At 43.0% G+C, this 16,033-nt stretch overlaps 1 protein-coding gene across 1 annotated transcript in view; it reads right to left on the reverse strand.

Annotated features, from left to right (window-relative positions):
* TBX22 (T-box transcription factor 22) overlaps positions 1-16,033 on the reverse strand; it is an 88,069-nt gene that overhangs the window by 11,591 nt on the left and 60,445 nt on the right. Inside the window, exons 3-5 of the mRNA XM_040406443.1 lie at positions 15,286-15,460; positions 3,343-3,501; positions 3,115-3,179 (exon numbers count right to left, since the gene is read on the reverse strand). Coding sequence (XP_040262377.1) covers positions 3,115-3,179; positions 3,343-3,501; positions 15,286-15,460 — 399 coding nt within the window. The remainder of the gene's footprint in view (positions 1-3,114; positions 3,180-3,342; positions 3,502-15,285; positions 15,461-16,033) is intronic.

The raw sequence follows: 16,033 nt of genomic DNA on the forward strand, positions 1-16,033 counted from the left end.
AGTCACATCATCAACGAGACCCAGGACAACTCCTGCACTTACACATAAGGGGCAGTAATATAGTAGTTATATTCTTGTACATAGGAGCAGTATTATAGTAGTTATATTCTTGTACATAGGAGCAGTATTATAGTAGTTATATTCTTGTACATAGGAGGCAGTATTGTAGTAGTTATATTCTTGTACATAGGAGCAGTATTATAGTAGTTATATTCTTGTACATAGGAGCAGTATTATAGTAGTTATATTCTTGTATATAGGAGCAGTAATATAGTAGTTATATTCTTGTACATAGGAGGCAGTATTATAGTAGTTATATTCTTGTATATAGGAGCAGTATTATAGTAGTTATATTCTTGTACATAGGAGGCAGTATTATAGTAGTTATATTCTTGTACATAGGAGCAGTATTATAGTAGTTATATTCTTGTACATAGGAGCAGTATTATAGTAGTTATATTCTTGTACATACGAGGCAGTATTATAGTAGTTATATCCTTGTACATAGGAGCAGTATTATAGTAGTTATATTCCTGTACATAGGAGGCAGTATTATAGTAGTTATATTCTTGTACATAAGAGCAGTATTATAGTAGTTATATTACTGTACATATGAGGCAGTATTATAGTAGTTATATTCTTGTACATAGGAGCAGTATTATAGTAGTTATATTCTTGTATATAGGAGCAGTAATATAGTAGTTATATTCTTGTATATAGGGGCAGTATTATAGTAGTTATATTCTTGTACATAGGAGCAGTATTATAGTAGTTATATTCTTGTACATAGGAGGCAGTATTATAATAGTAATAATCTTGTACATAGGGGCAGTATTATAGTAGTTATATTCTTGTACATAGGAGCAGTATTATAGTAGTTATATTCTTGTATATAGGAGCAGTATTATAGTAGTTATATTCTTGTACATAGGAGCAGTATTATAGTAGTTATATTCTTGTACATAGGAGGCAGTATTGTAGTAGTTATATTCTTGTATATAGGAGCAGTAATATAGTAGTTATATTCTTGTACATAGGAGCAGTATTATAGTAGTTATATTCTTGTACATAGGAGGCAGTATTATAGTAGTTATATTCTTGTACATAGGAGCAGTATTATAGTAGTTATATTCTTGTACATAGGAGCAGTATTATAGTAGTTATATTCTTGTACATACGAGGCAGTATTATAGTAGTTATATCCTTGTACATAGGAGCAGTATTATAGTAGTTATATTCCTGTACATAGGAGGCAGTATTATAGTAGTTATATTCTTGTACATAAGAGCAGTATTATAGTAGTTATATTACTGTACATATGAGGCAGTATTATAGTAGTTATATTCTTGTACATAGGAGGCAGTATTATAGTAGTTATATTCTTGTACATAGGAGGCAGTATTATAGTAGTTATATTCTTGTACATAGGAGCAGTATTATAGTAGTTATATTCTTGTACATAGGAGGCAGTATTATAGTAGTTATATTCTTGTACATAGGAGCAGTATTATAGTAGTTATATTCCTGTACATAGGAGGCATTAATATAGTAGTTATATTCTTGTACATAGGAGCAGTATTATAGTAGTTAAATTCTTGTACATAGGAGCAGTATTATAGTAGTTATATTCTTGTACATAGGAGGAGTATTATAGTAGTTATATTCTTGTACATAGGAGGCAGTATTATAGTAGTTATATTCTTGTACATAGGAGCAGTATTATAGTAGTTATATTCTTGTACATAGGAGGCAGTATTATAGTAGTTATATTCTTGTACATAGGAGGCAGTATTATAGTAGTTATATTCTTGTACATAGGAGCAGTATTATAGTAGTTATATTCCTGTACATAGGAGGCAGTAATATAGTAGTTATATTCTTGTACATAGGAGCAGTATTATAGTAGTTATATTCTTGTACATAGGAGCAGTATTATAGTAGTTATATTGTTGTACATAGGAGGCAGTAATATAGTAGTTATATTCTTGTACATAGGAGCAGTATTATAGTAGTTATATTCTTGTACATAGGAGGCAGTATTATAGAAGTTATATTCTTGTACATAGGAGGCAGTATTATAGTAGTTATATTCTTGTACATAGGAGGCAGTATTATAGTAGTTATATTCTTGTACATAGGAGGCAGTATTATAGTAGTTATATTCCTGTACATAGGAGCAGTATTATAGTAGTTATATTCTTGTACATAGGAGCAGTATTATAGTAGTTATATTCTTGTACATAGGAGCAGTATTATAGTAGTTATATTCCTGTACATAGGAGGCAGTAATATAGTAGTTATATTCTTGTACATAGGAGCAGTATTATAGTAGTTATATTCTTGTACATAGGAGGCAGTATTACAGTAGTTATATTCTTGTACATAGGAGAAGTATTATAGTAGTTATATTCTTGTACATAGGAGCAGTATTATAGTAGTTATATTCTTGTATATAGGAGGCAGTATTATAGTAGTTATATTCTTGTACATAGGAGCAGTATTATAGTAGTTATATTCCTGTACATAGAAGCAGTATTATAGTAGTTATATTCTTGTACATATGAGCAGTATTATAGTAGTTATATTCTTGTACATAGGAGCAGTATTATAGTAGTTATATTCTTGTACATAGGAGCAGTATTATAGTAGTTATATTCTTGTACATAGGAGCAGTATTATAGTAGTTATATTCTTGTACATAGGAGCAGTAATATAGTAGTTATATTCTTGTACATAGGAGCAGTATTATAGTAGTTATATTCTTGTACATAGGAGCAGTATTATAGTAGTTATATTCTTGTACATAGGAGCAGTAATATAGTAGTTATATTCTTGTACATAGGAGCAGTATTATAGTAGTTATATTCTTGTACATAGGAGCAGTATTATAGTAGTTATATTCTTGTACATAGGAGCAGTATTATAGTAGTTATATTCTTGTATATGGGAGGCAGTATTATAGTAGTTATATTCTTGTACATATGAGCAGTATTATAGTAGTTATATTCTTGTACATAGGAGGCAGTATTATAGTAGTTATATTCTTGTACATACGAGCAGTATTATATCAGTTATACACCTACATATAGGGGTCGGTATTACTCTAGTTATTACCTGTTCCTTCCTGGGTCTCTGAAGCCTTTAGCAAATGGATTTCTGTCAATCTTCAACTTGGTTATCTATGGAGAAAATAAAACACTTCAGATCCTGGTAATGTAATATTGTGGATGGTCCTTGATTTCTTCTGGGTGTATTATGGTGCAGGGTTCTCTGGCATTTGTAGTAAACTCCCATTCTGCACCCTCTGCCCACTCCCAGTATGACAGTACAGTGTGCCCCCACCTGCTGGTTCTGGTATGCCGTCACTGTGGTGAACTCTGTTTCCTTGAATGAAAATGTCTTCACCCCTTCTTCCGGCAGAGACTGGATCTGGTCAAAGCTGGAGTCTTGGAGGATGACGTGGACCCGGGGCTTATACTTATGCATCGACTGCAGAATGATCTATAGACATGGGACAATAATTTCACTGTTCAGTATCTCAGCAGAAACCGCTCACAGCCCAAAACATGGGAATGACCCAGAAAATGCGTCTAATGCTCCTGAATGATCACAGGACCTCAGTGCAAGAACTCAGAGCAATTAAAGGGGAACCCAGTCCCCCGTCAATCCTCCCCCATTGTATGTATAGACTGTGTAATACACTGGTAAAAGGGTAACAATGTTTAGAACTTCTGACTTCCAGGCTCCATATCTCACCATCCACTACAGCTTCAGATGTAAGACTCCCATCATCTTATAGACAATCATCTCATACATACATTGGACTTTTGTCTCGATGTTGAGATTTATCCTCACGAGGAATTATTTTATATTTCAGAATGATTACTTTATTCAGATGCGGGGGACCGCCATGGGGTCCAATGTGCCGCCCACTTATGCTAATATATACATATCCCATCTTAGTCTATGTGAGCCACCACTTCAGCCGAGTTCTGGGGTGGTGGCGTTACATAGACAACGTTTTCTTGGTGTGGGTGGGCGCCGCAGAGGACCTCATGGCGTTCCACTCCTACTTAAACTCCATTGACCCTTGTGTCAAATTTACTTTGACCTATTCAGAAGATAAGATCCAGTTCCTTGATACAGAGATTAATATTCCCGATCACTCTCTAAACACTGATCTATATGTGAAATCGACTGACAAGAACACTTTATTAAGGTATGAGGGTCACCATCCACGCCCTATGATAAAATCCCTTCCATTCAGTCAACTACTGTGGATGAAAGGGATAGTCCAGGATGAATCCCTTTTGGATACTAGATTATCAGAAATGAGCAGCAAATTTCGCTCCAGGGGTTACCCCAAAAAATTGATATTGAAATTTGTATCCAAAATTAAAGCTGTAGATAAGAGTGAGGTTAAAAAAGATCCAACTAAAGTCAGAGATCCTCTCCCACGAATTCCGTTTGTGTAGAAAGTCCACAAATTATATCTATTTTGAGAAAACACTGGAAGATATTAACCAGTAATTTTGAGAACATAGAGGAATTTAAGACCCCTCCTCTCTGTTCCTATCAGATAAACGGTAATTTGGAGGATAGACTGGTTAAATCGGATGTTGGGTTCTTCACCGGCACCATGTGAGACTGCTCAACGTTTTTTTATTAGTTTTTATTGAACACATCATGTACACCAGATTTTTTTTTTATATCATAATCACGTCCCTTCACCAATCATGGATACAATATGGATTGTATGTGGATATCTTTATTATAGACACTTTTACAAATCACGGAATGAAGATGATGAATTATTTCATGGATAAGATGAAATTGTACACTTTTATATTGGAAAATTTTTTGTATAATCATGGAATCACAATTTGTTATTGGGTTTGCTATATATGTATTGCACTTTGCACCTGTCACTACAGCTTGACAAAGGCTCCATTGAGTAGAGCTGAAACGTTGCTGCTGGATGGGTTACTAAACCATCCACTTTCTTTCACTGAACTGTTGGAGTGCTGCCTTCTTATACTTAATATACATTGGACTTGTTCTATTCAGCATATGATTAGTTCTGCAGATTCTTCTCATGTGACTGCATTGTTCCTGTTCTGCTCCTGGTGGTGGAACAATCTTCTTCTTCTTGTAGACTACAAATTACAACCTGTCCTCACATTCCCTGATAGATCTGTGCGTTATTAGGTTGATTCCCAAGTGAAAGGTCACTGGTTCAGATCCAGGAGCCGCCATAAAAGAGTAGCAGCATCATCCAGCTCATCGATAGCGGTATTTCGGCCAAGAAAATCTCCAAACTGCATCATGTGAGGCCATGACAGCTAGAAGAATACGACATGAAGTCCGTCCATCTATTCCAAAGTCAAGAGGTGGACGTCCCGGCAAAATATCGAAGTCAACAAGTCGGAAGAATCAAGGAAAAGGGGCTAACGGATCGAGATCTTGAAGGAACTGTCAAGTTGGGTGGAGGAAGCCTGAAGATATGGGGATGTTTCACAGCTAAAGGCGTTGGATACTTGACCAGGATCGATGGTGGTCTCAATGCTGAGCTGTATGTGAGTATGCTACAAGACGAGTTACTTCATACACTCGAGTACTATGGGTATGAAAAGAACAACATAGTGTTCCAGCAGGACAACGACCCGAAGCATAAGGTGAGATTGGAGAAGATATGCCTCAATGACAATGAAGTAGAGGTGCTGGATCGGCCCCCACAGTCCCCGGACCTCAACCCAATCCAACACTTGTGGGTAGAGATGAAGAAAAAGCTGTATTCGTACCAGTCGACCAGTATGCTCCAACATTGGGAATGAGTAGAAGAGACCTGGGAACAGATTTCGGGCGAGACATGCTGGAATCTAATCGAGAGCATGCCCAGAAGGGTTCAGACAGTGCTGAAAATACTAAAAATAAAAATTTAGAATTTTAGGAGCAAAACAGTAACAACGCAGATACACGAGAAGAATCTGCAGAACTAATCATACGCTATATAGTTGCAAGTCCAATGTATGTATCAGATAGCCAAGAGGATTGTCTATAGGATGATGGGAGTCTCACGTCCGAAGCTGTAGTGGATGGTGAGATATGGAGCCTGAAAGTCAAAAGTTCAGAACACTGTTACCCTTTTGCCCGTCAGTGTATCTGCTGCAGTAATTTCTGGGTCACATCTAAAATTTTACCGATCCTCAGGCTGCATCTGTCATGCCCCACTCTGACTATGTGCGGAGGTCGGCCAGGATTGCAGCACGAGTTCAGTGGTTGTTTTGGAGCCGTGCTGGATCTGCCTCTCATCAGGTGCACTGGGCGGAGTCATTAGTTTAAATAGCACTCCAGCCCAGTGCTCTGAGCGGATTATACTAATCATTGTGGTCTTGGAAGCTAGAAAGGAAGGTTTTCCAGCTCAGAGAGATAAGTGTGATTTCTGGTTTAGTTGTTTTGTGTCATCTCTTCCATCCAGGTTCTGTGCGAGCAGGCTGCTCCTATTTCCACTCTTCACCATCTCAGGGAAGTTAGGGTTTTGTCAGCCCAGGCACGGGGACATCTCATACCTACCTTAAAGGTCTGCAGGTGGGCTGAGCAGTGCAGGGAAAGAGGTCAGGGATTAGCTAGGAGGTGACCCTTCCCCTGTCTCTCGCCCAGAGCCTGGTTGGTGGGTTTTCTGTGATTCTGAGTGCACGCCCGCCGTGACATTATAATCCGCCATACTGTGACTGCTATCACTCAGAGGTTTTGTAATGGCGTCAATTGATGCACTGGTTGACCGCATGCAGGGTTTATCCCTAGAGGTTGCTGATCTGCGTAGTTCGGTCACACAGTGTCAGAGGGTTCTGGCATCAGGTACCGGTCAAATTGGTGGGGAGCCTAAAGTCGCTCTTCCCGAGAAATTTACAGGGGGTACGGATGATTTTTTCCGCTTTAAAGAGTCATGTAAATTGTATTTTCGACTGCGTCCATTTTCGTCAGGTAATGAAAATCAGAGGGTTGGTATCATCATGTCTTTGCTTAAAGGGGACGCGCAATCCTGGGCTTTTTCTCTGCCGCCCGGTTCTCTGGCTCTCCGGTCGGTGGAGGAATTTTTCAAAGCCCTGGGATTGATTTACAATGACCCAGATCGGGTCTCGATGGCAGAATCGAGATTGCATAACTTACTACAGGGTAAACATACTGCAGAGGGTTACTGCACAGAGTTTAGGAGATGGGCTACTGAGTCGGGGTGGAACGACCCCGCGTTACGTAGTCAGTTTTGTCAGGGGTTATCTGAAAGGTTGAAAGATGCCCTGGCTTCTCATGAGTACCCGGATACTCTGGAGAATGCTATGTCTTTGGCTATACGGTTGGATAGACGTATCAGAGAGAGGTGTAAGGGTCCCTCTGTGCAGGGGATCCCTCCTGCGTGTGGTTTTGTCTCATCTGCTGCCCAGGGTGAGTTACTCTGGGGTAGGGGAGGAACCCATGCAGTTAGGTCAGATATCTTGCCATTCTGATTGTAGAGACTTTAGGAAAGTGCACAATCTATGTTACTATTGTGGAAAGAGGGGTCATTTTATTTTTTCTTGTCCTTATGTTAAGCCACAGGTGGAAGAGAAAAAGAAAAAAAAAACTCCCTCACACTTGGTAGTATGAATGGTGTGGGGGAGCAGGCAGGTATGCAAGCTTCCTGCAGTTCCCGTTTTCTCCTTTCATGGTGGCGCTAGAGTCAAAAAATGTGTTTGTTGATGTATTCCTTGATTGTGGTGCTGGGGTAAACCTAATTGACTTTCTTTTCCTTTAAAACCTAGGACTAAGTACTTGCACGTTAGAGAACAAGATTCGTGTTTTTGCAATTGATTCTTCCCCTCTTTCTCAAAGGAGTCTCACTCACATTGTTCATGGTATTCAGTTAAGGGTGGGTGATTCACATGCTGAAATTATTTCTTGTTTTGTCCTGAGGGATTTGCCAGCTCCTATAGTTTTGGGGTTGCCATGGTTGACTAGACATAACCCAATTATAGACTGGCAAGCGAGACAAATCATTGGTTGGAGCGAGTTTTGTTCGGACAATTGTCTTGGCACATCTATCTCTGGTGTGTCCACTACGGCTTTACCTCAGTATCTCACGGATTTTGCGGATGTCTTTTCGGAGGGTGGGGCTCAGGAATTGCCCCCTCATCGAGATTATGATTGTCCAGTTAATCTCATTCCTGGCGCCAAGTTGCCAAAGTCTCGGCTTTACAACCTGTCTCAACCCGAGAGAGAGGTCATGCGAAAGTATGTCGCCGAGAGTTTGGCAAAGGGCCATATTAGACCATCTAAGTCTCCAGTGGCTGTAGGTTTGTTCTTTGTAAAGAAAAAGGATGGATCACTGAGACCGTGTTTGGACTTCCGGGAGTTGAACCGTATTACAGTCCGGGATCCATATCCCCTGCCTTTGATCTCTGATCTTTTTGATCAGATTGTTGGAGCCAAGGTGTTCTCCAAGTTGGATTTGAGAGGAGCCTACAATCTGATCAGAATCAAGGAGGGGGATGAGTAGAAAACGGCCTTCAAAAGGCATGAGGGTCATTTTGAGAACCTGGTGATGCCTTTTGGGTGGACGAACGCGCCAGCGGTATTTTAGCGATTCGTCAATGACATTTTCCATCATTTGGTGGGGAGGTTCGTAGTAGTTTACCTGGATGACATTTTAATTTATTCTCCTGATCTGAAGACCCATCAGGATCATGTGAGACAGGTTTTGACGATCCTTTGGGAGAATAAGTTGTATGCCAAATTGGAGAAATGTTTGTTTGTGGTGCAAGAGCTTCCGTTCTTGGGATACATGCTTTCTGATTCCGGTTTTCGTATGGACCCCGAAAAGGTCCGGGCGGTTCTGGAGTGGGACCGACCTGAGAATCAGAAAGCTTTGATGCGGTTTTTGTTGTTTACGAATTATTATAGAAAATTTATTTCTAATTATTCTACCATAGTAAAACCTCTTACGGATATGACTAAGAAGGGCGTCGACGTCTCTGTCTGGTCGGATGAGGCATTGCAGGCCTTTTCGGCTATTAAGGAGCGTTTTGCGTCTGCTCCCATTCTGGTGCAGCCCGATGTGTCTCAGCCATTCGTAGTGGAGGTTGACGCATCAGAGGTGGGGGTTGGAGCGGTGCTGTCTCAGGGTTCATCTCCTGGCAAGTGGGTCCCGTGTGCCTTCTTCTCCAAGAAGCTCTCGGTCGCCGAGAGGAATTATGATGTTGGAGATAGAGAGTTGTTGGCTATCAAGTTGGCCTTTGAGGAATTGCGTCACTGGTTAGAGGGGGCGTCTCACCCCGTTACGGTGTAACCTGACCATAAGAATTTGGCTTACCTGCAATCTGCCAAGCGTCTGAACCGTAGGCAGGCCAGATGGTCACTGTTTTTTACCAGGTTCAATTTTGTGGTTACCTTTCGCCCAGGGGTCAAGAACGTCAAGGCGGATGCCTTGTCTCGCTGCTTTCCTGGGGGAGGTGATTCAGAAGATCCGGCGCCGATTTTGGCGGATGGGGTGGTGGTCTCCGCTCTGTACCCTGAATTGGAGATGGAGGTGTTGGGAGCTCAGGAGGGGGCTCCTGGTTCTTGTCTCCCAGGGAGGTTGTTTGTTCCTGAGGGCCTGCGATACAAGGTGTTCAAGGAACATCGCGATACTGTTCTCGCTGGACATCCTGGTGGTAAGTCCACCTGTGATCTAGTATCCTGGAGGTTCTGGTGGCCAGGGTTACGTAAGAGCATTGAGAATTACGTGACAGCTTGTGAAACCTGCGCTCGGTCAAAGGTTGCTCATACTCGACCGGCTGGTTCACTTCTTCCATTGTCTATTCCGTCTCGTCCTTGGACGCATTTGTCTATGGACTTTATTACGGATTTGCCGAGTTCCTCCGGGAGAACAGTGATTTTGGTGGTAGTTGACCGTTTCAGTAAAATGGCTCACTTTATATCATTAACTAGTCTGCCTAACGCTAAGACTCTTGCGCAGATTTTTGTGGATAATATTGTGAAATTGCATGGTATTCCTTCGGACGTGGTCTCTGATAGGGGCACGCAGTTTGTCTCCAGGTTTTGGAGGGGGTTCTGCTCTCGGCTTGGCATTCAACTTTCATTCTCTTCGGCTTTTCATCCGCAGTCGAATGGTCAGACGGAGCGTACTAATCAAAACCTGGAGACCTACTTGAGGTGCTTTGTGGTTGAGAATCAGGAGGACTGGTCCTCATTCTTGTCCTTAGTAGAATTTGCATTGAATAACCGTAGGCAGGAGTCCACGGGTAAGTCGCCATTTTTTGGCGCATACGGTTTCCATCCTCAGTTTGGTACCTTTTCTGGGTCTGGTTCCTCTGGGATGCCAGAGGAGGAGAGATTCTCTTCTGCTTTATCCTCCATCTGGCGGAGGATTCAAGGGAATTTGGAGAGGATGGGTGAGAGGTATAAACGAATGGCTGACAAGAGACGTGTGACTGGTCCGGACCTGTGTGTGGGTGATCTGGTGTGGTTGTCCACTAAGAATATCAAATTGAGAGTGCCATCTTGGAAACTGGGTCCTAGATTTATTGGTCCGTATAAAATATCTGCGGTGATCAATCCTGTGGCGTTTCGGCTGGATCTTCCGCAGACTTGGAGGATCCATGATGTGTTCCACAGGTCTTTACTAAAAAAATACGTGAGACCGGTGGAACCATCGCCATTGCCTCCTCCTCCGGTTCTGGTCGAGGGAAACTTGGAGTTTGAGATCTCCAGGATTCTCGACTCGAGAGTTCTTTCGGGGTTCCCTTCACCATCTCAGGGAAGTTTGGGTTTTGTCAGCCCAGGCACGGGGACACCTCACAACTACCTTAAAGGTCTGTAGGTGGGCTGAGCAGTGCAGGGAGAGAGGTCAGGGATTAGCTAGGAGGTGACCCTTCCCCTGTCTCTTGCCCAGAGCCTGGTTGGTGGGTTTTCTGTGATTCTGAGTGCACGCCCGCCGTGACAGCATCACTATGATACCTATTGTCCAGCTCCTCCCACAGGTGTATGGTCATGTGACAACTAAGTCCCGTCCCTAAGGAAATGTTGCCTGGAAATTATGCTTTATGAGGCATAAAACAAATAAGGTTAGAATTACAATGATTTTAGGGCTTTAATCATATACCAGTTACCCGAGTTAGGCGGCTCAGTGCACTCTGCGTCTCAATCTTAAGGCTTCCAAAAATGCTGAAAACAGCCTATGCATGGGGCACCTTACCCACTGAAGACCAAAATAGTGGCCACTGGTGACCCCCAAGTGGTAGGTGTGGAGATACATTTTTCAGGCCTCATGCTCACAACCGTATGCATTGTGCGTTCCGCAATTTTCTCACTTTCATCAGTAGAAATCACTTTTCTTGGCCAAAAAACGGAGCAGAAAAGGACATGTTCTACAATTTGGGGAGCCCCCACACGGATGCAGATGGCACATGGGTGACATCCGTGTGCAATCAGATGAACTACTGGTACCTCACGGTCTGCAGAGGGACCTGGTAACTCCCCTCCCCCCCCCCCAACTCGCCGAGTAAGAATATAACCTTTAGGTCGTCCCGTGTCGGTAGCAGTGATGGTTTGTCCGCCTGAGGCTGGGCGGGACCGCTGTATCACAAATCTACACAGGGGGAGCTATGCTGGACAAGGGGACCCCCCCAGAACCTGTCCCCAGGCTGACATTGCCCTGTATGGCCCGGGCCCCTCATCCCAACAAGACGTGTCACGTTCAGGGATCTATCCAGGAAGAAACTCATAAATGCCTCCTCCGGCAGTGCACGCAAGTCACCGGGATGTGCCCATAATGTACGTGTTACACTGCACATACACTGGGGGCCCGGCTGGAGGAAGGGCCACACCCAGGAGTTATTGCTTATATCTGTAACCCCAGAGACTTACCCCCGTTAAACGCACGTGTTGGGATGAAGAGCCCGGGCCACACAGGAATACCATACGGCTTTACATTACAATGGTCACTATATGACGGCATACACCACAGCCTTCCACTGGAGGTTGACGTCACCCCAGCACATATCCACACAGCTCGCACAGCCTATCCGGCCAGACAATCTCCTGTTGACTCCAGGCGGATACATTTCACCATCACTGATACACTATGACAAACTATCAGGACGTTCCAGCACCAAGAGGATCTCGGTACTGAATATAATTGTAACAAACCCTCAGCTGTGTGAGCGCAGCTAGGTCAGAGCAGGTTTTCAGCCTGTTATGGGACGTAGTGCATATTCATCTTCCCTGACAGCAAGCAGAGATCTTGGAAATTGCGAGGAACAAATAAAAGTCTGCTAAGAAGTGAGGGGTTACGTAGGGGAGCGCGCCGCCCTTCCTGAGGGCTTCATGGTGATTACACATCAGGTCAGGCGTGGAGGCCGGTGACGTGGTGCTCTGCACTGCATTATATCGGGGGCGCAGATGTCGGGCGGTATCTTCAGGGAGATAAAGATCTGATTTTTCGTGCAGAGTTCGGTTTCATTCGAGAGGAGCAGGAAATGATAATTGTGACAGGAGGCTCTGGCGCTGACTCCGGGGTCGCTGGGATCTAAAGGCGGTTATTTAATTAGCGTAGCGATGTGAAAAGATCAATGCTGCAGGACGCGCTGCCATACAGTGTGTGTACGGCTCCGGTGTATATAGATATACGGTATATACAGGGTCATACAGTATGTGTACGGCTCCGGTGTATATAGATATACGGTATATACAGGGTCATACAGTATGTGTACGGCTCCGGTGTATATAGATATACGGTATATACAGGGTCATACAGTATGTGTACGGCTCCGGTGTATATAGATATACGGTATATACAGGGTCATACAGTATGTGTACGGCTCCGGTGTATATAGATATACGGTATATACAGGGTCATACAGTATGTGTACGGCTCCGGTGTATATAGATATACGGTATATACAGGGTCATACAGTATGTGTACGGCTCCGGTGTATATAGATATACGGTATATACAGGGTCATACAGTATGTGTACGGCTCCGGTGTATATAGATATACGGTATATACAGGGTCATACAGTGTGTGTACGGCTCCGGTATTGATATACGGTATATACAGGGTCATACAGTATGTGTACGGCTCCGGTGTATATAGATATACGGTATATACAGGGTCATACAGTATGTGTACGGCTCCGGTGTATATAGATATACGGTATATACAGGGTCATACAGTATGTGTACGGCTCCGGTGTATATAGATATACGGTATATACAGGGTCATACAGTATGTGTACGGCTCCGGTGTATATAGATATACAGTATATACAGGGTCATACAGTATGTGTACGGCTCCGGTGTATATAGATATACGGTATATACAGGGTCATACAGTGTGTGTACGGCTCCGGTGTATATAGATATACAGTATATACAGGGTCATACAGTATGTGTACGGCTCCGGTATAGATATACGGTCTATACAGGGTCATACAGTATGTGTACGGCTCCGGTATAGATATACGGTATATACAGGGTCATACAGTGTGTGTACGGCTCCGGTATAGATATACGGTATATACAGGGTCATACAGTATGTGTACGGCTCCGGTATATATATATATACGGTATATACAGGGTCATACAGTATGTGTACGGCTCCGGTGTATATAGATATACGGTATATACAGGGTCATACAGTATGTGTACGGCTCCGGTGTATATAGATATACGGTATATACAGGGTCATACAGTATGTGTACGGCTCCAGTGTATATAGATATACAGTATATACAGGGTCATACAGTATGTGTACGGCTCCGGTGTATATAGATATACGGTATATACAGGGTCATACAGTATGTGTACGGCTCCGGTATAGATATACGGTATATACAGGGTCATACAATATGTGTACGGCTCTGGTGTATATAGATATACGGTATATACAGGGTCATACAGTATGTGTACGGCTCTAGTGTATATAGATATATGGTATATACAGGGTCATACAGTATGTGTACGGCTCCGGTGTATATAGATATACGGTATATACAGGGTCATACAGTATGTGTACGGCTCCGGTGTATATAGATATACGGTATATACAGGGTCATACAGTATGTGTACGGCTCCAGTGTATATAGATATACGGTATATACAGGGTCATACAGTATGTGTACGGCTCCGGTGTATATAGATATACGGTATATACAGGGTCATACAGTATGTGTACGGCTCCGGTGTATATAGATATACGGTATATACAGGGTCATACAGTATGTGTACGGCTCCGGTATAGATATACGGTATATACAGGGTCATACAGTATGTGTACAGCTCCGGTATAGATATACGGTATATACAGGGTCATACAGTATGTGTACGGCTCTGGTGTATATAGATATACGGTATATACAGGGTCATACAGTATGTGTACGGCTCCGGTGTATATAGATATACGGTATATACAGGGTCATACAGTATGTGTACGGCTCCGGTGTATATAGATATACGGTATATACAGGGTCATACAGTATGTGTACGGCTCCGGTATAGATATACGGTATATACAGGGTCATACAGTATGTGTACGGCTCCGGTGTATATAGATACACGGTATATACAGGGTAATACAGTATGTGTACGGCTCTGGTGTATATAGATATACGGTATATACAGGGTCATACAGTATGTGTACGGCTCCGGTGTATATAGATATACAGTATATACAGGGTCATACAGTATGTGTACGGCTCTGGTGTATATAGATATACGGTATATACAGGGTCATACAGTATGTGTACGGCTCCGGTGTATATAGATATACGGTATATACAGGGTCATACAGTATGTGTACGGCTCCGGTGTATATAGATATACAGTATATACAGGGTCATACAGTATGTGTACGGCTCTGGTGTATATATATATACGGTATATACAGGGTCATACAGTATGTGTACGGCTCCGGTATAGATATACGGTATATACAGGGTCATACAGTATGTGTACGGCTCCGGTGTATATAGATATACGGTATATACAGGGTCATACAGTATGTGTACGGCTCTGGTGTATATATATATACGGTATATACAGGGTCATACAGTGTGTGTACGGCTCCGGTATCGATATACAGTATATACAGGGTCATACAGTGTGTGTACGGCTCCGGTATAGATATACGGTATATACAGGGTCATACAGTATGTGTACGGCTCCGGTATAGATATACGGTATATACAGGGTCATACAGTATCTATAATGCTACATATGCAGAGAGGTAAGTACCCGTGCTCCACACCTACATGTCCTTTGTCGTCCATCTCGTTATTGGTGAGTTTGACTCGGTCGAAGCTGATGACCTGTCTCATCCAGGTCTCCCCGGAGCAGGGGGAGTCGGAGTGCACGTACAGGCGGGGGGAGAGGCAGGAATTCTCCGTGTTTCCGGCGACCATCCACTGGGAGCTGTGATAGACGTATCTATGGAGACAGATGGGAGTTCATCATGGCTGCGCCCCTCAGTATGGCGTCACAAGATCACACAGTATGGCGTCACAAGATCACACAGTATGGCGTCACAAGATCACACAGTATGGCGTCACAAGATCACACAGTATGGCGTCACAAGATCACACAGTATGGCGGCACAAGATCACACAGTATGCCGGCACAAGATCACACAGTATGGCGGCACAAGATCACACAGTATGGCGGCACAAGATCACACAGTATGGCGTCACAAGGTCACACAGTATGGCGGCACAAGGTCACACAGTATGGCGTCACAAGGTCACACAGTATGGCGTCACAAGGTCACACAGTATGGCGTCACAAGGTCACACAGTATGGCGTCACAAGGTCACACAGTATGGCGGCACAAGATCACACAGTATGGCGTCACAAGGTCACACAGTATGGCGGCACAAGGTCACACAGTATGGCGTCACAAGGTCACACAGTATGGCGTCACAAGGTCACACAGTATGGCGTCACAAGGTCACACAGTATGGCGTCACAAGATCACACAGTATGGCGGCACAAGATCACACAGTA

This window comes from Bufo bufo, chromosome 8 (genome assembly GCF_905171765.1).
Source record: "Bufo bufo chromosome 8, aBufBuf1.1, whole genome shotgun sequence".
NCBI classification, from domain to species: Eukaryota; Metazoa; Chordata; class Amphibia; order Anura; family Bufonidae; genus Bufo; species Bufo bufo.